Here is a 26,866-nt window from a genome sequence, read left to right as displayed (position 1 = left end):
GCTTTTTAGGGCTACACTCACAGCATATGAAGATTCCCAGGCAAGGGGTTCAATCGGAGCTACAGCTGCTGGCCTACACCATAGCCACAGCAACGCAGGATCCGAGCCACATCTGCGACCTACACCACAGCTCACGGCAATGCCAGATCCTTAACCCACTGAGCAAGGCCAGGGATCAAACCCAAAACCTCATGGTTCCTAGTCGGATTTGATTCTGCTGAGTCACGACAGGAACTCCAGCTCCCTCATTCTTTTGACAAGCCCTATCATTTTGGGAATACTTCCTTATTTTCTTCTGGCTATCCAAGATACTCCAGGCTCATTTTGCATTTTCCCTGACTCAGCCCTTGATTCAATTACTTTTCCAAGGAGTCCTGGTTCCTTTTATTGGATAATAGTGTTTAGAAAGCAAGCTCTAGATGCTCGATGGGTTCGCTGCTGCCAGGCTTCTATTGCTTCTAGGTGCTCCAAGCAGACAAAGCTGGGAAACACATCTATGTGCTCTCACCCATGCACCTGTATTTCTCTGTACATGTAATAAAACCCACTGTTTTCTACTGATACCTCTGATCTGAGTCAAGACCATATGGCACCTTTTAGTCTTTCCTCATTTATAACTTCATTCTCCCACAGTGAGAAACCTTGCTGTCATTATCTACAATATATTTGTTTGTTCAGTTCTACTATGTACATAAAGTACTTTCAGAATGGCTAATCCATACCCCTGTGAAAAACACATTGACTCACCAAATTACAGCATTTTGTGTACAATTGTTTTTGTCCTCAGCATAAGAGTATTCTGGGAAGAGCCTGTTTTCCAAAGTTACTTAAGTTAGTTCTTTTCTTTCTCATTCTCTTCAGTGGGGTTACTCACTGACAATGCAGTTAGGTTCGTTTGTTGAAACTTTTATGGGATGCTTTTTAAATTTTTTTTCTAGACTCTCTTGCTGTTGAACATTTTTGAGCAATTAAAAGTTAATACCTGGGTAGAGTCAGGGAAATGTTCTACTGGGATAATAGGATTTTAATTACTCAAAAACTGTATATGACTTCTTTAGGGTCTGATATAAATATCTTCAAGCTGCACTGAAAGTATATGACTTTTTATGACACCTTAAGATAACAGGGTTCTTCAGGTAAAAATTACACAGCCTTTCTGCATAACTTCCAATTTTTAAAGTGTATTTTAAGGCAAAGGAGGAAGAAAGCAAGCAAATGACAGATGGAAATGGTAGCTTTCTTGTCCCCGGGACACTACTCCCAGATCAGTCCAGTGATCTGGGGCACTGAAATTAGCAAGCTGTTTTAGGGCCAGTGATAGTGATGGCAGCACCCCTTATACCTTCATCCTCCTGACAGTCTTACAAAGTTAGGAAGCCGGATACAGGTCTATAGATAAAAATTCAACTGTCATCTGAGATAGTTATGGGAACCCTTCAACACATCACCATAACTGGTTATGGGAATCATCCCCCTTTCCTTCTGCCATGCACCGATATGGAAGCTGCCCTCCAGCAGTAACCAAAGTAACCTCAATACTTATCCACCAATGATGTTCTCTAACGGCTGACATCCTTTTAAAAGATGGAGAGGGTCTCAAATCTGAGAAGAGCAGGGAGCCCTAGAGAATTATCTTTCATTCGGTTTGTTTCAGACTCCAGGTTTTTTAAAGTTTCGTAAGGAACTACTATACCAATTATAGTATTTGAGTCAAGACATCGGAAAGGCAAATGCCTTGTTTACTATCATGTCCCTTTCCCTACATTTTCAGTCCTACAGGGGTTTGTTGAACTATTTGATTTCCTTTAATTTTATGTTCCTACTGAGACTGTAAGTCCTTAAAGTTGAAAGCGATCACAGTATGATGCCATTACTGCCCCTCTTTCCAAGCAAAAAATGGACTTGGTAGACACTGCTAGGGCACACCATATTCCAGTCCTCTATCCCATGAGAGAGGAAATTTTCCTGCTCCAGGTCGGTTATGCCTATGTGTCTCTTCCCGCCAGAAACAATGAAGAGCAGGGTGCAATTCACCAGGCTCCCATCCCTGCTATTGCAATGACAGAAGCACATGTCATGATGGGGTGCCCCAAGATAAAGCTGCCTGGAATGCTGGACCACCATATGGAGATCAGCCAACCTGGACTCTCAGTACTCTTCCCACAAGCAAAAAGTAAGCTTCTGTTATATTAACTGCTGAGATTTTGGTGCTGTATTTTATTGCAGTAAAACTTAGTCTAACCTAAGTTTTATTTGTTGTTTTTTCTTTTCTTTTTTTTATCTTTTAGCTACCTTGTGGCATATGGAATTCCCAGGCCAGGGATCAGATCCAAGCCACAGTGCAACCTACACTGCAGCTGCAGCAACATGGGATCCCTAACCCACTGTGCCTGCCAAGGGATCAAACCTGCATCCCAGCGCTTCAGAGATGGTGCCAACCCCATTGCAGTGGGAACTCCAGGTTTTTTCATTTTGAATTCAAGATGTGTTATTTCAGTCACATCTTGTGCCCAAACATAATGAAAGGATGTGGCAGCCCTTGTGAGTACATGTCAAACAAGGGAAGATACAGGTGAAACATTTAATTTGAATGCATGCTTAGGCTGCAGGGGAAAAAAAGTTACTGCAAAATATCTGACATCATCCATAAGTTGGAATATCTTTGCCCTTCCTCCATATTTTAAGTTCTGGCAAGAATACCTTCATTTCCCATCTCTTTGAAGAGACGCTGTTTCATGAAAAGGCAAGGACTATCCAAATGCCAATTTATGAGCATCACTAAAGAAAACAGAAGGGAACCTTTGAAGCAAGACACAATAATAATAATTCTATTTGGTTGAGGCATGTTTTTCATAAACATTTTAACATGTGTTGGGTGGAGGGTGAAGGGTCCCTAACCAAAGATAGGGGCATCATGGAAGGCTTCCTAGAGGAGTGGTTTCTGGAGCCTGAACCAAATTTAAAACCATGAATATTTCTAAAGAGAGGCCAATTCTTCAGAAATAACTGGACCAGGTATACTATCCTGGGGAGGAAAAAAAAAATCATTAGAGTTTGGGCTTGAAAGCAAGAAAAAAGAAGGAACTCTGAGCCCCACAGATTATACTGTCTTCTAATGAGAAAAGCCACAAGTCCAGACATCACTGTGGCCCCCCTGGATAGATGAAGCAACATGTGGGCTTAGGGGTAGATCTGTCACCAGCCTATGGTACAACTCCAGACAAGGCACGCTTCAAGGAGCAATCTCAAATTTCCTATCAGTTAATGTCCTTCAACAAACAGTCCATCCCAAAACAGACACTAAATTTGGTTGCCCTTTGCTGGCCTGACGATTATATAAGCACTGACTTTAAAACACCTCTGGTCTTTAAAACACTTCCAGGGCTCCAAATTAACATTCCAATAAGGGAATGCTAAATATCAAATTTCAGTAAAGCAGAAGTTTAGATTTCTACTTTGTCTATTAGTACATCAACTGGCTAACATTTCTAGAGTATTAGGCATAATGTACCATACACATTAACAATTAATATTTATATAACATGTAACAGGACTTTTTTTCCCGCTTAACAAAACACTTCCCTTTCCACTTTGAATCCTTGGGATAAGACTTCACATGGTTTAGCAGAGGTGAAGACAGAAGATGCCCATGTGGGCTACCCCAGCCAGGGAAAGGGCAGGAGGTGGTGGGACAGCAGCTGACTCTGCAACAGAGGAGGACTGGAGCAAGGTTTCAGTCTGATGAAGGAAAAGGGAAGAGCCTGCCAGGGGGGCAATTGTTCCAGAAATGAAGAAAAGGGCATGAGGGACAAAGAGGACACCAGGATGCGCAGAGCAGAGGATTCAAGTAAGAGAAAAAGTGGAAGCTCCCGTTGTGGCACAGTGGAAAGGAATCCAACTAGTAACCATGAGGATGCGGTTCGATTCCTGGCCTCGCTCAGTGGGTTAAGGGTCGGGCGTTGCCCTGGGCAATGTTATAGGTCACAGACGTAGCTGGGATCCCGTGTTGCTGCGGCTGTGGCGTAGGCCGGCAGCTACAGCTCTGATTTGATTCCTAGCCTGAGAACTTCCATGTGCCGCGGGTGTGGGCTTAAAAAGCAGTAAGTAAATAAATAGGAAAAAAGACAAGAAAAGGTGAACGAGCTCCATGAAGTCTCCACGTTACCTTCATAGGAATGTGCCAACACACAGCAGATACTCAATACACACCTGCTGAATGCTGACAGAGGCCCTGAGTGTTAGCATGACTGAATACTTGAACCTGAAAGTAAATGGGACCGGTCTAAGATTTCCGAGAAGGTGATGCAAAGATGGAAGCTTTAGTGTTTGGAAGATCCATCTGGTGGCAACTACCAGGAGTCTCACAGACAGTATTTGCACATAAAAAGGCATAAACATTTTACGGCTCACAATTCTCACAGTAGAAAAGGAACAGTTTACAACTATTAAGGAAATCTGGAGGTAACTTTTCAAGCTCCAGGGGATGTCAGAGTTCCCACATAATTCCATTCCCTGTTTTTCTTTTCCTTTTTTAAGATTTCGGAATTTCCTTTTTAAAAGTGCAACAGGCCATGACCCTGTGTCCTCCCATCCCATGCCTTGGCTGAAACACTGCTAATATGAGACGCTCTCTCTCAGCACATCTAGGAATTTAGCTCGCGGGTGAATGAACAGATGCCAAATGAGCTGAGCTTTTCATAGCTCCCTAACACTGACCAAGGGCAAAAGTTTCTGAGTTTGTACTGTGTCTAAAGAAAGCTATATTGGACAAAGGCATTTTTCTATCAGTAAACAGTTGACTGTGTTGAAACTGACCCAGCTCAGTGAAAACGGATCCTGAAAGCATGGGCTGCTTCCAGGACTGGAAACGAAATGTTTGCTCTTTCTCTAACTGGTGATTCACAGGACAAACTTAATAGCTTGTCTTCAATGCTGATGCACTGGGAAGAGAAACACCACTAAAGGAGTACTATGAGCATCCATAAAATGTATAATTCATTTAGCTCGAATTCTATTTTAAAAACAGCCCGAAAAAAAAAAAAAAGCAGCCCGATTTTGATTCTTGTTAGATTCTTTAGCATTCAAAGTTTTCTCTAATCCTTCCTTGCTTGTTCCTTCCAGAACATAGAACTTAATTATTAAAGTCCTAAATAAAGAATGAACTTCTCAGTGACTGCTGTGTTGTTAAAATGAAGAACATTCTAAATGGAAAGACAATAGACTGTAGTTAAACACTGTTTAAAATCCTTTTTGGAAGGTAAATTGTTTTTGTTTGAAAGGGATCTTGGCATAATATAAGCCAAAGAAGTTGACCTGAGAAGTTCAGAAATAAATTAATCTGAAGATACTGATCGCTTAATAATCATTCAATGCTCAAAGGTTCTTGGAGGCTCTGTTTTGACAGGGCAGGACTGTCTAGGTAGTGCTAACCGCTGGGGAATTCAGCTGCAGAAATCACTCTCCATATGCAAATATCTCTGAAGGGGTTTTTTAGAATAACGCAACATACCCTATTTGGGATCTCTGTATTTGCATATAACCACATGCCAAAACCCTGAGGAAATAGTCTGCATTCTTGCAAAGTTTGTTTTGAGATAACAAAGTGGGAAAAGGAAAAGATGCTTTTCTTTTTTTTTCCCCACAAAGACCACAAACAAATTAGGCAATTAAAAAAAAAAAAAAAAGACTTTAAGACTGAAAAGATATTTTTAACTGCAAAAAAAGTAAAACAAAACTCCAAAGTATAAGTTAGCTCAACTCCTCTTACCAGACCATAACATCAACACTCAGTAGCTAAACATTTTACAAGAGTTAAGGAGCTTCTGCTGTGGCACTGTGGGTTAAAAGTCCAACTAGCAATTCAGGTTGCTATAGAGGCGTGGGTTCAATCCCCAGCCTGGCGCAGTGCGTTAAGGATCTTGTGTTGCCATAGCTGTGGTGCGGGTTGCAACTGTGGCTTGGATTCAATCCCTGGCCTAGGAACTTTCATATGCCACAGGCGTGGCCATAAAAGGAAAAACAAAAAAACTTTTTTACAAGAATTACTTAAATAATTACTTAAATACTTGTCCATACTTAAACCTGTGTGTACTTTTCACTCCATGCCTGAGTAGGACTTGTATCTCATAACCGGGAAGACCTACATGAGGTTTTTCAGAAGTCCTTCCATTTGTCCTGCTCTTTTAATCCCAGACTGAGGGAAGGACCTAAATGTAATGACCTCTGGGAGATAATTAAAGCATAGTTCACCATCAACACCGGTGTTTCAGTCTGGAGCTCAGAAGCTGTGTAATTCCACAGTCAGATAATTACCAGTACTATTTTCCCAGACTTCCTTCTGTTGCTCACCTTTATAGCACCTGTACTGCTCTGTTGCCTGTAAATCAGACAGTCCTTACAAGGACTGTAACTAGTACAATGCTTTGTCTAAGATTCTACCCAACAAGGTTCTGGATATTTAATAGACATTTGTTTATTCATTAATTCACTCACTAGATAAGTTATTTACTGAATACCTAATCGGTACCAGGTCCAATTTTAGATGTTGGAGGAGTAAGCAGGAAATAAGTCAAACAAAAATCCCTCCCCTCATGAAGCTTATTTCTAGATGCACAATAAACAAAAAAAAATATATGTACATATATGCATATATACGTATAGACATATATAAAGTATAAAAAGAATGGTATATGATATAGAGAAAAATAAAGCAGTTAAAGGAACATAAGGAGAATCAATTTTATAAGCACAGTCAGGGTGGGTAATAATTTTTTTCTTTTTGTCTTTTTAGGGCCACACCTGTGGCATATAGAAGGGAAGTTCCCAAGCTAGGGGTCAAATTGGAGCTGTAACTGTTGGCCTACACCACAGCAACTCAGGATCTGAGCACATCTACGTCACAGTTCATGGCAATGCCAGATCCCCAACACACTGAGGGAGGCCAGGGATCGAACCTGCATCCTCATGGATATTGGTCAAATTCCTTTCCGCTGAGGCACAATGGGAACTCCAGGGTGGGTAATAATCAATCAAAGCTATGAAGGATGTGAAGAAGCAAGCTGCAAGGTTACCTGCAGGGAAAATGTTCCTTAAATGTCCACGGAGGCCAATTTAGCTGGAGTTGAGCAAACAAGAAGGAAGTGAGAAAAGCAATGCAGGGCTTCGTTGTTTATTATGAGATGGGAAGTTCCTGGGGGTTTCTGAATAGGATAATGGTATAAGATACTTCACGTGTTTCACAATATCACCGGCTGCTGTGCTGAAAAGAAACTCAAGGTGGATGCAGGGGCAGTAGCGAGGAGACCAGTTGGGAGACTGCTGAAATTATCCAGGTGCGATCTGATGGTAATTCGGATCAGGACGGCTGTGGTGGCAGTGATAAGAAGCGGTCAGATTATTAGATAGATAATGAAGGCAGTCTTTACTGACAGACAGGATGTGGTCTGTGCAAGAAAGTGAGACGTCAAAGAAGACTAATATTTTCGGCCTGAACTAATGAAGAATGGAGGTGCCACTAACTGAGATGGGAAGAGACTCTGGGGGAGCGGAGCACCTCTGGACTGTTACATGGAAGATGCCTGTCAAATAGGCAAACAGGTGCTGATGTTTGAGAGAGAGCACCAGGCGAGAAATCCGGGAATTATGAGGACACAGATGGAATTAACAAGATAGTGAGTACAGCAGATAAGCAGAAGAGGGCCATGGGCTAATCCCAGCTGCATCCTCAGAGAGGATAAGGAACCTGTAAGAAGAGAAGAAAATGATGAGAGTATAATGTTCGAGAAGTAAAGCTCTCAAGAGAGAAGAAAGATCAGCTACGCCACATAAGATGAAGACTGAGAACTGAGCACTGGATGTGGCCACAATAACTGTGGACAAGAGGGATTTCAGTGGAGCACTGGGGCAGTGGAGGCCTGACTGGAGCAGGTTCAAGGGAGAATGGAGGAACTGGAGTATAAACAGCCGTTTGGAGGAATCTTACCATTAAGGGGAACAAAGAAAGTGGTGGTAACTTAAGCGAAGTTAAGTAGACAGGACATTGTTAATAGGGGAGAAATAACATGGTGGTCAAAAGGACACAGGTTCTGGAGTGCCCGCTGCAGTGCAACCGGATTGGTGGCATCTCTGCAGCGCCAGGGCACAGGCTCGATCCCCAGCCCGGCACAGTGGGTTATAAGGATCCAGCATTGCTGCTGCTCTGGCGTAGGTCCCAACTGTGCCTGGGATCTGACCCCTGGCCTGGGGGCTCCATATGCCACAGGGAGGCCAAATTTTTTTTCAAAAATAAAATAAAAAGAACACAGGTTCTACTTCACTTTCAGGGAGGAGAAGCATAACTCTCTACATCTTAACTGTGGGCCATACATGGTGATTTCCTTCCCAAGAGTGCAATATGGAAAGAGGGAGAAAAAAGTGATTTTACAGTGTAGAAAACTGACAGACCCCACTCAAGCCATGGTTAACATCAAGAGTGATAAGGCATGTAAATACTGTTTCCCTATATGATATAGTGAAAACGGCACTCCACCGCTCATGGTCTGCCTCCCCCAAATCCACACCTTCAGCCTAGTGATGAGAAAAACCTCAGAAAAATCTCAGTTGAGGGACATTTTATAAAATAGTACACTAGCACAAATCAGTAGTGACCAGTATGCCTCAAAACTGTCAAGGTCATGAAAAACTAGAAAAGTCTGAGAAATTATCATAGTCAAAAGCAGCCAAAGGATATATGATCACTAAATGTAATGTGATACCCTGGATGGGATTCTGGAAGGGAAAAGGGACACTAGGTAAAAATGAAGGAAATCTGAGTCAAGCGTAAACTGCATTTAATAACAATTATCCATGAGTTCCCGTTGCAGCACAGCGGAAACGAATCTGACTAGGATCCGTGGGGATGCGTTCAATCCCTGGCCTCATTCAGTGGGTTAAGGATCCAGCACTGCTGTGAGCTGTGGTGTAGGTTGCAGATGCAGCTCGGATCCTGCATTGCTGTGGCTGTGGCATAGGCTGGCAGCTATAGCTCCAGTTCAAACCCTAGCCTGGGAACCTCCATATGCTGCAGGTGCAGCCCTAAAAAAAAATTAAAAATGAATAAATAAAAATAACAATAATGTATCTATATTGTAACAAATGTGTGGTACTAATAATGTCACGTGTTAATAATAAGGGAAACTGGATGCAGCCTATATTGGAAAGATAAGAGTATATGAGGATTCTCTGCACCACACTCTAAACTTTTCTGTACATTTAAAACTGTTCTAAACAATAAAGTCTATCTAAAATTAAAAAAAACAAACAAACCATAGACTCTAGGGTCTGACAATCTGGTTAGAATCCTAGTCTGTGACTTACTAGACTGATTTGAGATAAATTACCTCAAGTCTAAGAGTCAGTTTTCTATCCATAAAAGGAAATAGGAAGAGTCTCCATCTCATAGAGTTTGTGATAAATAATAAGATAATCCATGTAAAGTGCTAGCACACAGAGTCTAGCAAATAGTAAGTACTCAAAGAGGGTGGCAATTATTAGTAATATTATTACTATTATTTTAAATCTTTATTAAATATTCAAATACACATTTAATGTGATTTTTACATTTATTTTGTTTTAAAGTGATTAACAAAAATTTCTATGATAACTTTCTTTTTTGAGAGGAAGGACATTACATAATAGCTGTAATAATTACATAATATCTGTAAGAAGGGCTTCTCTCTCATCTCTTACTGTATCATGTATTGAGAGGGGTTTTACAGTGTAAGATACTCCAAACAATTTAAATACCAGTGCAAGTTAATGAAATCAGTTGTTGCCGGCAGCTCTGTATATATGTTATGATGTCTTTGAGGTAGTATAAAATAAATCCCTTTTTCCCTTTTCTTTTTTGGCCATGCCTATGGCATGCAAAAGTTCCTAGGCTAGGAGTCACACTTGCACCATAGTCGTGACCCAAGGCACAGCAGTGACAATGCTGGACCTTTAATTTGCTGTGCCACAAGAGAACGCGGATACATAGTGTTTTCTAATTTGGGTTTCTATTTTCGCCAAAAAATCATCAACATCAGCCAGAGAACACATTATGCGATTGTACTATGTTTAACAACAATAAAATAAAAGTGATTTAAAGATGAATACGTAAAGATGGGATCAAGATGGCTGAGGGGAAGAACGTAGAGCTCACCTTCTCCCACAAACAGATCAAGAGAAGAGAAAGAAAAAACAATTTACATGTAGAACGACGCCCACAGGGTATTTACTGAATGCTGGCAAAAGACCTCAGACTTCCAAAAGATGAAGAAACCCTGCATATAACTGGGAAGAACAAAAGGAAAAAAAGAGAGAGAGAGGAGGTAAAGCAATCGGGATGGGACCAGCATTACTGAGGGGGAGCTGTGAAAGAAAAAAGGAATCCATACCCTGAGGGTCACCTAACTGCTGGAGAGATGAACCTGGACAGAGGGGGAGCCCCAAAGTCTCAGGGAAAACTGCAGCAGCCAGGCTGAGAAGGGCAAAGCCGAGAGAGCCACATAGATGATGGTACCACCATTCAGGGCACCACAGCATGAGACACTCAGGCCGGGGCTGGGCCCTCAGACTCTGGTTCAGAGGTCAGTTCCAGGATGAAGACTAGGGATGGCTGAGTGGAAACAGCCTAAAGGAGGCCAGGGAACAGGGCATTACAACCAAGGGAGTGCGGAAGGAAGCCTGGGCCCTCCAGGGAAGCAAGGTGCCATTGTTGGGGAATGCCGGGGGCAGGGTGTGGAGACTCCCATAAGAACATCTTTCTCTGTGCACCTTGGGCTCTCAGGAAGCAGGGCACCTCTTGTGTGGGCTACAGGGGCAAGTGCCAACTGCTGCAGCCATCTCAGATTCCCAAGGTGGATGCAGCCCACCACCACCAAGGGTCTCACGAACAGGCACTGGCTGCAGCTCCAGTCCCCTCAGGGGTCACTGCTGCAGAGGGCCTTGCAACCAAGCACCACTCAATGCTCCCACCTCCCTATGAATGCACACTCCATGCTGTTGCCACTGCCAAGGGCTCTGGGCACCATCCCCTGCTCCCTGAGGGTCACTGCCACTGCTGAGGGCCCTGCAATCAGGAGCAGCCTGCCACCCCACCTCCCCATGGGTCCCCAACACTGTCAAGGGCCCAGCAAGCAGTTGTTGCCTGCAGACACCTCCCACTGCCCCCACTTCCTGGAAGCACAGGCAGGCTACACACCTTCATGCCCCTTATCAAGGGGATAACAGCCAGTACACACAGAGGAAAGAGACAGCAAGCATCCAAACCAAAAGCATCCCTCATGCCAAACAAACAAACAAAACAAAACAAAATAAAACAAAAAAAACGAAGCCCTTACAACCTACCCAGGGACAGTCCCACATAGAAAAAGCCTTCTAAGACTATAGTAGATGATTGTTTCTCTTAAACCCAGAGTAAGAAAAATATAAGCAAAATGAAGAAGCACAGGAACCATCCCCAGTTAAAAGAACAGGAAAACTCCCCTGAGGGAGCAGACAATGAAACAGACCTCTGCAGTCTAACAGACACTGGGTTCTAAAAGGAGATAATGGAAATACTGAAGGAATTAAGAACAGATATCAAAAGCAATGCAGATTACTTTAAAAAGGAACTAGAAACTATAAGAAGGAGCCAAGAAAAATCAGAAAATTCGTTTGCAGAGACATGAGCTGAGTTAAAGGCACTGAACAGCAGAATGAATAATGCAGAGGAACAAGTAAGTGACTTCAAAGATAGGATAATGGAGATCACCCAATCAGGACAGCAGTGAGAAAAACAAATGAAAAAAAAAAAAATGAAAGCAGTGTAAGAGATCTATGGGATAATACAAAGAGTGCCAATCTAAGCATAACAGAATCCAGAAGGAGAAGAAAAAGAAAAAAAAATGAAAAGCAGTATAAGAGATCTATGGGATAATATAAAGGGTGCCAATCTATACCTAATAGGATTCCAGAAGGACAAGAAGAAGAAAAAGAAAAGGGGGAGTTCCCGTCGTGGCGCAGTGGTTAACGAATCCGACTAGGAACCATGAGGTTGCGGGTTCGGTCCCTGCCCTTGCTCAGTGGGTTAACGATCCGGCGTTGCTGTGAGCTGTGGTGTAGGTTGCAGACGTGGCTCGGATCCCACGTTGCTGTGGCTCTGGCGTAGGCCAGTGGCTACAGCTCCGATTCGACCCCTAGCCTGGGAACCTCCATATGCCGCGGGAGCGGCCCAAGAAATAGCTAAAAAGACAAAAAAAAAAAAAAAGGGATTGAAAGTGTACTTGAAGAAATCATGGCTGAAAACTTTCCAAATCTGAAGGAAGAAACAGACATCCAGATACAGGAAGCACAGAGGTCCCCAAACAGACCTATACCAAGACATATTATAATAAAAATGGCAAAAGTTAAAGGAGAGAATTCCCAAGGCAGCAAGAAAAAAACAGAGAGTTGATTATAAGGGAACCCTCAGCTGATTTCTCTACAGAAACTCTATAGGTCAGAAAAGAGTAAGTAGCAAGATATATTCAAAGTTCTAAAAGGGAAAAAAATCTACAATACTCTATCCAGGAAGATTATCATTGAAAATAGAAGGAGAAATAAAGAATTTCTCTGACAAACAACAACTAAAAGAATACAGCAATACTAAACCCATTCTAAAAGAAATACTGAAATGCCTCCTCTAAATAGGAAATAAGTAAAAAGACATAGGATGGAAAAAATCAAAATGGGAAAGTAATTACTGAAATAAGCCAATATAAAGATTAATGAGAAAAAGAAAGCAATGATAAACACAAGGAATGGCAAAAGGATAGATATGAAGATTAAAAAAGGACATCAAAATCATAAAATGTGGGGAAGGAGAGTAAGAAAATCTAGACTCTCTTGGTAGAATGTGTTTGAGCCTATATAACTATCAGTCTAAAGCAAGCAGATATGGGAAGGGGTTAACATACTTGACAAACAGGGCAACCACAAATCAAAAACAAATATATTCACCAAAACCAAGAAGAGAACACAAGCACAAAAGGAAATCATCCAGTCAAAAGAAAGAAACAAAAAAGAAAGAGCAAAAGGAGAAACAGAGTCAACTAAAAAACAAGGTTTAAAATTGCAATGAACACAAATCTATCAATAATTACCTTAAATGTCAATGGACTGAATGCTCCAATCAAAAGAAATAGAATGGCAGACTGTATTAAAAAAAAAAAAAAAACTGACAATATGCTGCCTACAAAAGACCCCACTTAGGGCAAAGGACAGATATAAATTAAAAGCCTAAGGATGGAAAAAGATATCCCATGAGAATGGCAATGACAGGAAAGTGGGAGTTAAAATACTTGTATCAGATAAAACAGACTTTAAAACAAAGGCCATAAAGATAAAGGACACTATTTCACGGTAAAAGGATCAATTCAAGTGGCTGTTACAATTGTCAATATATATGGCCCTAATATGGTACCACCCAATCACATACAACAAATACTATCAGACATAAAGGAGAAATTGATGGAATACGGTAATAGTAGAAGACTTTAATACTCCACACATTAATGGACAAATCTTCTAGACAGAAAATCACTAAGACAACAGAGATCCTAAGCGACACAATAGAACAGTTAGACTTAATTGATAGTTTCAGGACATTTCATCCCCACCCCTTCAAAACAGTATATACATTCTTTTCAAGTGCACATGGAACATTCTCTAGGACTGACCACATACTGGGGCACAAAACTAACCTCAACAAATTTAAGAGTATAGAAATTATTTTGGTGTATTCTCTGACCACAATGGCATGAAAGTAGAAACCAACTACAGCAAAAGAAAGGAGAAAAAACTGACTATCTGGAGACTAAAAAACACACTACTAAAAACCAATAGGTCAATGAGGAAACCAAAAAGGAGATAAAAATACTTTAAGACAAACGACAATGAATACACAACCATACAAAATCTATGGGATGCCGCAAAAGTAGCTCTTAGAAGGAAGTTCACAGTGATACAGGCCTTCCTCAAAAAACCAAGAAAAATCTCAAATCAACAAGCTAACCTTAAAAGAATTAGAAAAAGAAGAACAAACAAAGCCTAAAGTCAGCAGAAAGAAGGAAATCATAAAGATCAAAGAGGAAATCAATAAAAGCGGTTTTTTAAAAAGTAAATAAGACAATAAAACCAAGATCTGGTGCTTTGAAAGGGTAAACAAAATTGACAAACCTCTGGCTCGACTTACCACGAAGAGAGAAACCCCCCCCCAAAAAAAAAACCAAAATAAAAAATGAAAAGGGAGAAATCTAAATTGATACTACAGAAATAGAAAAAAACCATAAGAGAATACTACAATTATATGCCAACAAATTTGATAACCTAGAAGAAATGGACAACTTTATAGAAACACACAGTCCACCAAAACTTCATCAAAAAGAAACAGATCACTTGAACAGATCAATCACCAGAAATGAAATTAAAGATGCAATAAAAAAAAAAACTACCTACAAACAAAAGTCCAAGACCAGATTGCTTCACAGGTGAATTCTACTAAACATCAAAGAACTTATATAGATCCTTCTTAAACACTTCCAAAATACTGAAAAAGAAGGAACACTCCCAAAGACATTCTATGAAGCCACCATCACCCTAATACCCAAACCAGACAAAGATACTTCCAAAATGTATAGACCAATATTTTTGAGGAACATAGATGCAAAAATTCTCAACAAAATTTTAGCCAACCAAATCCAACAACACATCAAAAAGATCATACATCACGACCAAGTGGAATTCATCCCTAGTTCACAAAGATGGTTCAAATGTGCACAAATCAATGTCATTCACCACATTAACAAAGAAAAGTCCAAAACCACATGATCATCTTGATAGATGCAGAAAAAGCATGTGACCAAATTTAACATCCATTTATGATTTAAAAAAAAAAACCTCTTACCAAAGTGTGCATAGAAGGAACATATCTCAATATCACAAACGTCACTTATGACAAACGCACAGCCAATATAATCCTCAATGGAGAAAGCCTACTTGCAAAAATCTGGAGTGAGACAAAGATGTCTACTCTCACGACTTTTTTTTTTTTTTCCTTTCTACCTTTTCTAGGGCTGCTCCCGTGGCATATGGAGGGTCCCAGGCTAGGGGTCTAATCGGAGATGTAGCTGCTGGCCTACACCAGAGCCACAGCAACGAAGGATCCAAGCCACATCTGCGACCTACACCACAGCTCACGGCAACGCCGGATCCTTAACCCACTGAGCAAGGCCAGGGATCGAACCTGCAACCTCATCGTTCCTAGTCGGATTCCTTAACCACTGAGCCACGACGGAAACTCCTCTCATGGCTTTTATTTAACATATACTGGAAGTCCTAGCCACAGCAATCAGACAAACAAAAGAAATAAAAGATATCCATGTCCTGGCTATTGTGAATAGTGCTGCAATGAACATGCAGGTGCATGTGTCTCTTTTAAGTAGCGTTTTGTTTGGATAGATGCCCAAGAGTGGGATTGCGGGGTCATATGGAAGTTCTATGTATAGATTTCTAAGGTATCTCTGAGCTGTTCTCCATAGTGGCTGTACCAGTTTACATTCCCACCAACAGTGCAGGAGGGTTCCCTTTTCTCCACAACCCCTCCAGCACTTGTTATTTGTGGACTTATTAATGATGGCCATTCTGACTGGTGTGAGGTGGTATCTCATGGTTGTTTTGATTTGCATTTCTCTTATAATCAGCGATGTTGAGCATTTTTTCATGTGTTTGCTGGCCATCTGTACATCTTCCTTGGAGAAGAGTCTATTCAGGTCTTTTGCCCATTTTTCCATTTGAAGCAAGTAGGTAAAATTGTCACTCTATGCAGATGATATCCTACCATATATAGGAAACCTGAAGGACTCCACACAAAAATGACTTGAACTCCTCAATAAATTCAGCAAAGTAGCAGAATACAAGATTATCATTCAGCAACGGGTTGCGCAAAAAAAAAAAAAAAATCAGTTGCATTTCTCTATACTAACAATGAAATACTAGAAAAGAAATATAAAAAATACCTTTTAAAATTGCACCCCCAAAAGTTAAATACCTAGGAATAAACCTGACCAAGGGAACCCTCTTACACTGTTGGTGGGAATATAAGCACAACCACTATGGAATACAGTATGGAGGTTCCTCAGAAAACTAAATATAGAACTACCATATGATACAGCAGTCCCACTCCTGGGCTTATATCTTGACAAAACTATAAATCCAAAAGATACATACACTTGTATGTTCATAGCAGCACTATTCACAATAGCCAAGACATGGAAGCAACCTAAATGTCCATAAACAAATGAATGGATTAAGAAGTGGTACATATATACAAAGGAATACTATTCAGCCATAAAAAATGAAATAAACACATTTGAAGCAACATGGATGCAACCAGAGATTCTCAAACTAAGTAACCCAGAAAGAGAAACACAAATACTCTATTACTTATATGTGGAATCTAAAATATGGCACAAATGAACCTATCCACAAAACAGAAAGTCACATACATAGAGAAGAGCCTTGTGGTTGCCAAGGGGGATGGAAGAGGGAATGTGATGGGCTGGGAACTTGGGGTTAGTAGCTGCAAACTGCTCCATTTAGAGTGGATAAGCAATAATGTCCTACTGTATAGCACAGGGAACTACATCCAGTCTCCTGGGATAGACCATGATTGAAGATAATATAACAAAAGGACTGTATGTGTGTGTGTATATATATATATATATATATATACACACACACACACACACACACGTATGTGTGTATACATAAATATGTGCATATATATATGACTGGGTTACTTTGCTGTACAGCATAAATTGGCACAACGCTGTAAGTTAACTATACTTTAAAAAATAAATTACAGGAGTTCCCGTCATGGTGCAGTGGTTAACGAATCCGACTAGGAACCATGAGGTTGCGGGTTCGATCCCTGCCCTTGCTCAGTGGGTTAAGGATCTGGCGTTGCCGTGAGCTGAGGTGTAGGTTGCAGACGCGGCTCGGATCCCGCGTTGCTGTGGCTCTGGCGTAGGCCGGTGGCTACAGCTCTGATTAGACCCCTAGCCTGGGAACCTCCATATGCCGCGGGAGCGGCCCAAGAAATAGCAAAAAGACAAAAAAAAAAATTAAAGAATATGTAAAATGTATTTAAGGATAGAAAGAATTAAGCGAAATACTGAAAGACTATAGTAAAGTAACTGTGATGCTAAGATGCTATTAAAGAAGAGAAATTTGCAAAGGGCTCCCAAACTAGGCTATGCATTTAGCCCTGGGGCTCAGCAAAAACAACAACAACAAAAACCCAGAAAGATGCTGGACCCTTGACCCAGACCTACTGAATCAACAGCTCCAGGGGTGGGGCCTGAGCATCTGTAGCTTTAAAAGATTGCACAAGTGACTCCTGTTTGTTAATGACCAGTCTACCTTATCCTGTATACACTGATATTGCCACATAGGCCACCATATGACCTGCCTTTGTCAGAGCCACCTTTGTAAACATAGCTCAATAGTCACCATAAAAAATCATGATTAACTCAAGTGAGAACCAATGCTTAGTTTGGTTAATCTTTTCTGTTGCTTTTCTCTACTCTTGCCTACTACTATTACAGCTGTTTATGTTGTGGTTATTGTTGTTGATTTTGTCTTTTTAGGGCCGCACCCACAGCATATGGAGGTTCCCAGCCTGGGGATTGAACTGGAGCTGTAGCCGCTGGCCTACACCACTGGATCCTTAACCCATTGAGCAAGGCCAGGGATCGAACCTGTGTCCTCATAGATGCTAGTTAGATTCATTTCTGCTGAGCCAAGACAGGAACTCTGCAGCTGTTTTCTATACAGATTTTTCAACAGGCTGTCCTGAGCATCAAAGAAACTGTCTCCTTGATTCAGTCCTCTGACATTCTCCCTCCACCCTCTAAGGTCACCTTTTCCCTCCCTGTATCTCTTTCTTTCCTTTTTCCTTTACCATGCCAACAGGGAAACTGAGCCTATGTCACCCAGGCAGTTGCCCCAACCACCCAGAACGGAACCAGCCTTCCCCTTCTGCTGAGGCAACAACTCATGAAGCAGCTGATCCGTTCCAGGTCTCCTTTCAAAACTGTGGTCCAGACAGTCAGGGGCACAACCCCTGCACAATGAATGATTGCTGCAGTATAAAGGAATAAACAGTTTAGATTCTTCCTCTACAAAAGTTCAAACATACAAAAGAAAAATGGCCAGACTACATGTAAAAATAGAACTCTGACCCATAACAGTGTATCGACCAGCCCAGGAAGCCAATGTACTATCTAATCAGTTTGGGAAGTCAAACAATAACCCTTAGAGAAGTTGGTCCCAAATGGTCAGGACTTCGTTAATAGCTAACAGCTTTCCTAATTTTTGCCCCTGATTTCAACTTAGGGCCAGAGAGAGAAAGCCAAATATGTACCCTTAAATAATTACACAGAATGCCCCACTTCTGGTTGGTCTGTGTACAGCTTCCCCATGCCAAAAGCCTCCAATCAGGGCATACCTGAAGCTTTTTTTCCTCTATAAAGCTTTTCCAATCCTCTGCTTGCCTTTGTATCTGTCAAACACAAGAGATGGTGGCTGACTCCCTTGCTTTGAATAAATAGCCTTTGCTTGTTCTCATTTGGGTGGTCTTCATTTATTTCCACTACTAGGAAAATGCGGCTGCATGTTTGAAATGGCTCAGTGAATGGTACTTCCATGGCAGAAGTGGCTGTACTTTAGGGAGGCTATGAGATGTAGCTGAAAGAACAGAGTACTTGTGACCCTGAGGATGTCATGGGGGGAAGTGCAAAGTGGCGGTAGCACAGGCCCTGGAGCCAGAGGGCTATGCTTCAATTCCTTACTTTGCACTTTCCAGGCCAAATGCTTTGCATGTGTTTGCACTGTCAAGTTGGGCCAATTACTGTAACCAATTTACAAGTTTTCTCACCTGATGATCATAATAGCACCTATTTGACAGGGGCCTTAGAAAGGTTTATGAGAAAACCTATGTAATGCATGAATATCTCAATTTCAATGCTGCGTAAGAGGGAGGAAGGAGAGAAGAAGAGGGGTGGGAGAAAAAAGATCCAGCAACATTGGGCTGAACTTCCTAAAAAGGACCTGTGGCTTGGGGTTGAGTACTAACTGCTCCATTTGGATGAGACATACGTCCTGCCATATGCATGGTCTACACCAACCTATTTCACTCACTTATGGTACCTAGTCAACCCATGCAGTAACCATGTAGTGGAATAAAACATTTTTCTCTCACAAGTTCAGTAATTCTAGGAAACCAATGGGTCCAAAAACTGCCATGCCATCATCCATTTCTAAAAGATCCAGGGTGGGCGGGATCTTATCCCTCAAATGCATACTGCAAATGTCCATGCTTTCCAGAAATTGGTGTTTTGCTTTTTACTTAAGGATTATAACAAAATTACAGCGCTTTTAATATGTAAACAATCTTTAAGTAACTAGAAACCCAATGCCTCATTCCAGAAGTGTGACCATATTGTTCAACAACAAATAAAACTTTTTTCCTTCTTGGTCTTCTGCTATTCTTGGTAAGAATAGCTACTTCAAAAAATTAAGGCTAAGTTGTTTTGACATTATTTGTGTTTATTTTCAACTAACAATACATGTGACATCATCAAGTATCAAATTGAACCATAACTGCATGTACTTAGAGATTTTTATCTGGATTATTTCTGACGATCATTTCCAACAGGCAGTTGCTCAACTTTCCAAAGTCTGCATAAAAAGGAGTCTTGGTACCAACTTTCCTTTTTGTTTTTGTTGTTTTTTTTTTTTTTGCTTTTTGGGGCCGCACTCGCGGCATATGGAAGTTCCCAGCCTAGGAGGTCAAATCAGAGCTACAGCTGCCCGTCTACACCACAGCCACAGTTACGTCAGATCCGAGTGGTGTCTGGGACCTACACCACAGCTCATGGCAACGCTGGATCCTTAACCCACTGAGCGAGACCAGGGATCGAACCTGCGTCCTCATAGATACCAACCCGGTTCGGTTCCCCTGCACCACAAGGGGAACTCCTCAGAGCCAACTTTCCAAATTACAAAGCCATTCTCTAGCCTAAACCTTCATTCCACCAGAGTGGGTAAATAAGCAAGACGTATTTAAATAAGAAACCTGTGAACAACGTTAATTACCAACAATATTTTACTCTAGCATTTCACCTGAAAGGTAATTAAGGGACGTGCACTGAAAGCATCACAGGATAAAGGTATAAACATTATCTTCATATGAAAACTATATTGTGGGGGTCATTTTACAATGACAAGAAAATATCCCACAGGCGTTTCTTATTTAATATTCGAACCAACAAGGCAGGCAACATTAGGTGGTTTCACGCGAGTAGCTTGTTTTCCCAAGGCTCTGCTCACTTTAATCTTCCAGAAAAATCCGAAATTTCTCTGACAAACAAGGGGGAACTCTGGGGGTGGGTCTCGGGAAGTACCAGCCGCCTTCCCAGGGCGAGCGAGTCGAGGGCAGGTTCGCTACCCGGCCCCCTGGAGGCCGCGCCATCCCGGACGGCGCCCAGCCCGCCAGCCCCACGGCCAGCACGTCGGCCCGAGAGTGCGAGGCGCCGCCCGCCCGTCCCCGACCCCCCACCGGCCGCTCCCCGTCGCCCCCTGCAACCCCCGCAGCCTCGGTCAGGGCCGCACTCACCAAGACCGCGCCACCCGAGCGCGCCGTCGCAGCTGTCCAGGACCGCACAGAACTCGCCCAGCAGCGTGGGCGGCATGTCGAACAGCAGCGTGTGCGCCGAGAGCGCGCCGCGGGCCCCGCCGCTCCCCGCCGCCGTCCAGGCCATGGCTGGGCCGTTGGAGACCAGGGGCCAGGCTGGGGAGGGATGGGGAGCGCTAGCCTCTCCGCGGCCGCGCGTTGCCGTTACACAACCGCGGAAATCCTCCTTCCACAACGGCGGCCAAGACAGCCGCACATGCCTAGCCCCGGCCGCGCGGGGGGCGGGCCCCCCCGTGACGCACAGCGTCGCTCCCGGGAGAGCCCCCGCGGACGCCCGCTCGGCCGCGGTTTCGCCCGGTCGCGGCTTCTGCCTTCTCGCGGGCTTTCAGTTTTCGACAGTCCTTTCGCTCCTGCGGCTTTGGGACGTGACCGGACGAGGCCAAGCGAAGAGTGAGAGCTGGAGAAAAACCAGAAGCGCAGAACTGATGAAGAGTCCGCCACCCTCTCGGCCTGGCCTGGATGGATATGAGATGATCTGTCATGACGTCTTTTTAAAAAACGTATTTCGTTTTACCCTGTTCCTTGAGGAACATTTGGAAAACCCAGAAAAACTGAAAGAGGAAAATAATGACTTACAGCCTCATTCAGCTGAAGGCAACTGCTCTAAACGTTTGGCACCTTTCCCTCCCAACTTTCACCGAAGTTAAACAGATAAATGTGCATGTCTTAATGATTATTGGAAGAGATGGACCTGGATACCAACAACGGAAAAACAGAAGAGAGAATAAAGTGGAATAAAATTGTGGACGTTTTCTTCACGAGGCTGTCCCTTCTCCATGCTGCTGTTTGGTTTTACCACCTTCTTTTCTCCCCGGGCTTTCCTGATGAAACATTTTTCAACCATCTTTTCCTTCCTCAAAGTGCTTCACAGGATCTTCCTCTTGCTTTAAACAGGGAGTTTAAGTAAAATTGGCTATTGTTTTGAAATCTTCCACTGTTTATGCTGTAATATCCCACCGCAGGCATGATGCAAATACTACTGACAAAAAGAAGAGATGCTCAGACAGTGGTGAAAAGAATCCCAACCTAAAGGAATGAAAAGTGGGATGATGGCTATCAGCTGAAAAATAGCCACACCTATTGGCCACCTTGCAGATTTCGGACTCTTGGGAGGATGGCGCGCCCTAGAGGTCAACAGTGATGATGCACCATCATTTCCTACCTGCTCAAATTTCCCAGTCGTTCTCACCCAAAGTATTCCACAAAGTATACTTGGAAATTGGTAAAGCTAATATCGTTTGGGCGAGAATTTCTATATCCCTTTTTTCAGTGCTCAAATTCCTGTCCATCTCTACACGCTTAGGAAGCCCTATACCCCTCAAAGGGACTACCTTATACTGCTTTGTACAAGCTGAGCAACACAGAGGCAATTAAGTACTTGAATTGCTGGAACAGGGGAGCCAAACTCAAATACGCAAAGGAGCCAGGAAATCACTGTGGCTGAGTGAATCCGTCAGCAAGACCTGCTTTTCCAGATCTTCTGATTTACAGAGAAGCAAGAATTTTATGTGAAAGCCTGATTATGTGAAATCTCTATAGACTGCATATTCCTGTTTTCATTGTTGTCAGTTAGTAGCAGATCATGCTCCCTCCCTGAAACTGCCTTTGACTTTTCAATTTTATATCATCAGGTTGTATCACTCATCAGTGTTCACTGTTGCGGTCATCCACTGCTCTCGCCCTCCTCAATTCTGCCTCCTCATTTTTAGACCATATAGCTCCTGCTTACTGTAATTCTTTCCAGTGCAAACGCTGTCTTAATCCTTGGTGACTTAAAATACATGTAGATAAATGATGATCTTTCTAATACAAGGAACTGTTTAACGTTCCTTGATTTGTCTTGTTCAGTGGTTTTGTCCTCCGTCCTTTTTCAGCCATTCACTCGTCCACTGGAACTTGTCGTTGGCAATAACTGCACCCCATGTGTAAATTCTATTTCATCAATCTGCTCTCTGATCACATCTATCCTATCCTTCTAGTGCATTCCCTCTAGTACTCTAACTCCCCAAACCCCTACCCCCCCCCCACAAGGATTCCAAATCCAAAATCTTGCCGACTCTTCTCTGGCCCCACCCTCTTGACATTTTCGCTTTTCTCTTTATCCATCAAGTCTATACTCAATTATTTTAATCCCTCCCTTGCATATGCTCTCTATTCTCTTGCTCCCCTCTCACTTTGTTGAACTCTTGGCAAATCTATCATCCTGATGAAATCCAGTTTTTGGCTCTACACACACGCCTGATTATAGCTGGGAGGGAGTGGGGAGGAAAAAAAATCTTTTAATTGGACTCAATGTAAAATCAAGAGTTCCCATCGTGGCGCAGCGGAAACGAATCTGCCTAGGAACCATGAGGTTGCGGGTTCCATCCCTGGCCTTACTCAGTGGGTTAAGGATCTGGCGTTGCCGTGAGCTGTGGTGTAGGTCGCAGACGTGGCTCGGATCCTACGTTGCTGTGGCTGTGGTGTAGGCCGGCGGCTATAGCTCCAATTTGACTCCTAGCCTGGGAACCTCCATATGCCGTGGGTGCAGCCGTGAAAAGACAAAAAGAAAAATAAATAAATAAATAAAATCAAAGCCATGTTTCTCAAGTGGGTCCTTTATGCTGCCAGGCAGTAACGCCAGTGCTGTTAGTTCATTTATTCTGCTGATCTCCTTGATAACTCGTTTATGCCCAATTTCTTCTTGATCTCTCAAACTTCTCCCTCATGCTTAGGCTCGGCTGATGATCTTAAGAGTACTGATGCATCAGGAAAAACTTTTGCAGAATCTTAACCACATCAACCTATCTACTATCATCTGTACCAACATACACTCTCATCCTCCCCCTCCCTTTTCTGTGGATCAATTATCAAGGTTCCCAAATCTCATCCCTTTACTTGGACACTAGATCCCATCTTCTCTCATGCTCTGCAAAGTCATCAGTTCTCTTTTCTGGATCCATTCCATCAGCATGAAAAGATGCTATGTTATTTTTTCCTTCTTTAAACAAACCAAAAAAAATTTTTGATGCCATTTTCCTCTTTGATGCCACAATCATCCCATTTCTTTTCTCCTATTTATAGTAAAGCGTTGACTATTTTGTCTCTAATTTTTCTCCTTTTATCTTCTCTTAAACCCACTGTAACTAGAGCCATCTGTCCCTCACTCCATTGAAACTACTCTCTTCAGGGTCACCTATCTCCACATCATTACTAAAGATAGTCAAGTAAGTCCCCATCTTATCTGACCTACCAGTACTTTTTGCCACAGTTGATCACCTCTTCCTTCTTGGACACTTTTTTCATTTGTCTTCCACATTCTCTTACATTTTTTCTTGCTGCATTTGTTACTCTTCACCTTCCCTTCATTGGGTCCTCCAATTCTCCCTGAACACTTTTAAAACATTTTTTATTCAAGTATAGTTGATTTATAATGTTGGGCGCTCTCCCGTAACTCAGTGTTGGCATGTCCCAGTGCTCAGTTCATAGTTCTCTCTTTTGACACCCACTCCCTTGGTGATCTAAGCCAGTTTTGAGACTTTAAATAGCAACTATCTACCCAGGACTGCCATATACCCATGTTTAGCCCAGACCTCTCTCTTGAACTTCAGACTCAGGTCCACGATCAAACCCTTGATCATGCCTCCTGGACCTGCCCTTTGACATTCTTCCTCATCTACTCTATCCTTCCAGTTGCTTGAAGCAAAAACTATAGAGAGAAGAGACATCCTTGACTCCTCCACTTCTTCACAGCTTATGTCCAAGCCACCAGCAAATCCTGGTGACTCTCTTCAAAATACGTTTAGAATCTGATGACGCTTTTCTCCACCTCCACAACTACCACCCTGGTTTGAGCCATCACCGGTCTTGTCCAGGTTACTGTCCTTATCTCCTAACTAAAAGCTTTCACTATCGCCTCCTACAGGCTTTAATCAACATTGCAGCCAGATTGAGCCTTTCAAATCACATCTGATGATGGCTCTCTGTGTTCAGAAACCAACAATGCTTCTAATATCACTCAGAAGAAAGATCAAACACTTCATATGATCTGCATTCTCTTTCCCACTCCCCCTCCACTCTGTTACCCTCTGATGGTGTTTCCTTGTTCATTCTGCGTAGCGACAATGACTCCTTGCTGATCCTGGAACACACCAGGCAGAATCCCACATTAGATCAATTGTCCTTGCTACTCTCTTGCCTGGAATTCTCTTTCCATGTGGCTATTGTCTACCCTGACTTCCATATTTAAAATTTATATGGTCCATGTACTCATATTCAGGCTGGCATGCAACTGGAATTGGCAATAAGTGACTGGAATTGGCAATGATCCTAAGAATACTGATTTTATAATATAATAATTTATGGCTCTGGAGACCAAATCTCATTCAGATTTCTCTCCCTCTCTTTCTCTCTTGATCTGAATAAGAACAGGCAGCAGCTTTGGCCATCTCTGGAACCATTTTGCAACCACACAGAGATGACTATTAGAACGAAGTGAGTCCTGGGGATGGTCTAATGAGAGAAAAAACCAGACCCTTGATAAGATCATTAGCCAACTCATTTGTTCTATGCCTAGAGAATATCCTGCCTGTGGATTTGTAATTATATGACATAAGTTCTCCTATTAAGTCAGTTTTTAAACCAGGGGTGTTGTCATTTGCAACTAAATGCATTCTAACTGATTCACTGCAGAGACATTTGGTAATACTCCCTAATTTGTCGAGGGCCTATAAAACCTATGGGAAGGAAACGAGCTTCTTCCATCCAAAACTGGAGTTCAAGTGTATATATACAGCTCTATCTGTGGAATGTGAGACGGGCATGGAAACTGGATTGTGGAGAGAGACAGCAGGGCCCCTGAGAGAAAGTAAATGTTAGTAGAGAATGATTCTGCCAGGATGGGTGGAAGCAGTGTGAACTTCTAGCTGTGTATGAGAGTACCCTAGAATCCACCCAGCCCCAGACCCTGCACCGCACCCTACCCACTGCCAGCATACCTGCTTTCTGCTGAAGAGAGGGCTGTTGCGGAACCTCAGAATCCTTCACCATGTGACCCAGCCCTTTGCCATGGGATACTCCCCAACTCCACCCTCCCCCTCACCAAATTGTGGACACCAGAAGAAGGACGTTTCTCTATCCCAGCTGGAGGTAAGAGACTAATGTACTGCAAAGACAAACAAACAGAGACACTGAGGAAAACTGAAGGCCAGGGTGACAATGACATTGTCAGTGGCCACGCCCCAGCTAAGCACAGGCATCAAAGCCTCTGAAATCTGGAGTTACTGTCATGGCTCAGGGGTTAAGAACCCAACAGCTAGTATCCATGAGGATGTGGTTCCAATCCCTGGCCCTGCTCTGTGGGTTAAGGACCTGGCATTGCCATGAGCTGTGGTGTAGGTCGAAGATGTGACTCGGATCCCATGTTGCTATGGTTGTGGCGTAGGCAGCTGCAGCTCCAGTTCCACCTTGTGTGTGGCTGTTGGCACACTGGGCCATCTTGGGCCTGTTCAGTTCAACCAGTGACCCTCCTGGGAGCTGTGCTGAGCAGTAAATCTCTTCTTTGTCATCAATGGCTTTGTAGTTAATAGAAATTGTTTAGTGATCATTAGGTCTAGGTGGCCTCTATACTCTTTCAGTCCCTGAACAATGAAGAAGACTGTTGCTGATGTATTCTCTGGGCCCACAAGACTAGATACTCATCATAAATCTTGATTTAGGAGGGCACGTCCTGTTTCTAAGCACCTAAGCTAATTATAACATTGCCCCAGTGGCCCCTCAGCTTTGTGGAATGCAGCTTTGAATGATTCCAGATTCTTGTCCAACTGATCCCACTCTGTGAGTAAGTTACCCTGTAATCTATTGATCCATCCCTTGTATGGGGATTCCTGACTCATTTTTCAGTCCCAAGATGCCTTCTTAGTTCAGTGGGTCCTTTTCATCCCCTCCATTCTCCAACACACCCTGTGACCTCATTTAACCTTAATTACTTCCTTAGAAGCCCCTTCTCCAAATTCAGCAGTACTGGGGGTTACGACTTCAACACATGAATTGGTGTGGAGGGGATGACACAAACCAGTTCACGACAAACCCTCT

General features: G+C 42.7%; 1 protein-coding gene across 1 annotated transcript in view; it reads right to left on the bottom strand.

Moving 5' to 3' along the window:
* Positions 1-20,995, bottom strand: part of IRAK3 (interleukin 1 receptor associated kinase 3) — a 77,182-nt gene extending 56,187 nt beyond the window's left edge. The window contains exon 1 of the mRNA XM_047787141.1: positions 20,717-20,995. Coding sequence (XP_047643097.1) covers positions 20,717-20,861 — 145 coding nt within the window. The 5' untranslated portion in view covers positions 20,862-20,995. The remainder of the gene's footprint in view (positions 1-20,716) is intronic.
* Positions 20,996-26,866: the final 5,871 nt, after the last annotated feature.

This window comes from Phacochoerus africanus, chromosome 7 (assembly GCF_016906955.1).
Source record: "Phacochoerus africanus isolate WHEZ1 chromosome 7, ROS_Pafr_v1, whole genome shotgun sequence".
In the NCBI taxonomy this organism is placed as follows: Eukaryota; Metazoa; Chordata; class Mammalia; order Artiodactyla; family Suidae; genus Phacochoerus; species Phacochoerus africanus.
Note: the sequence above shows the minus strand (reverse complement) of the source record. Positions and strands in the feature narration are given on the sequence as shown.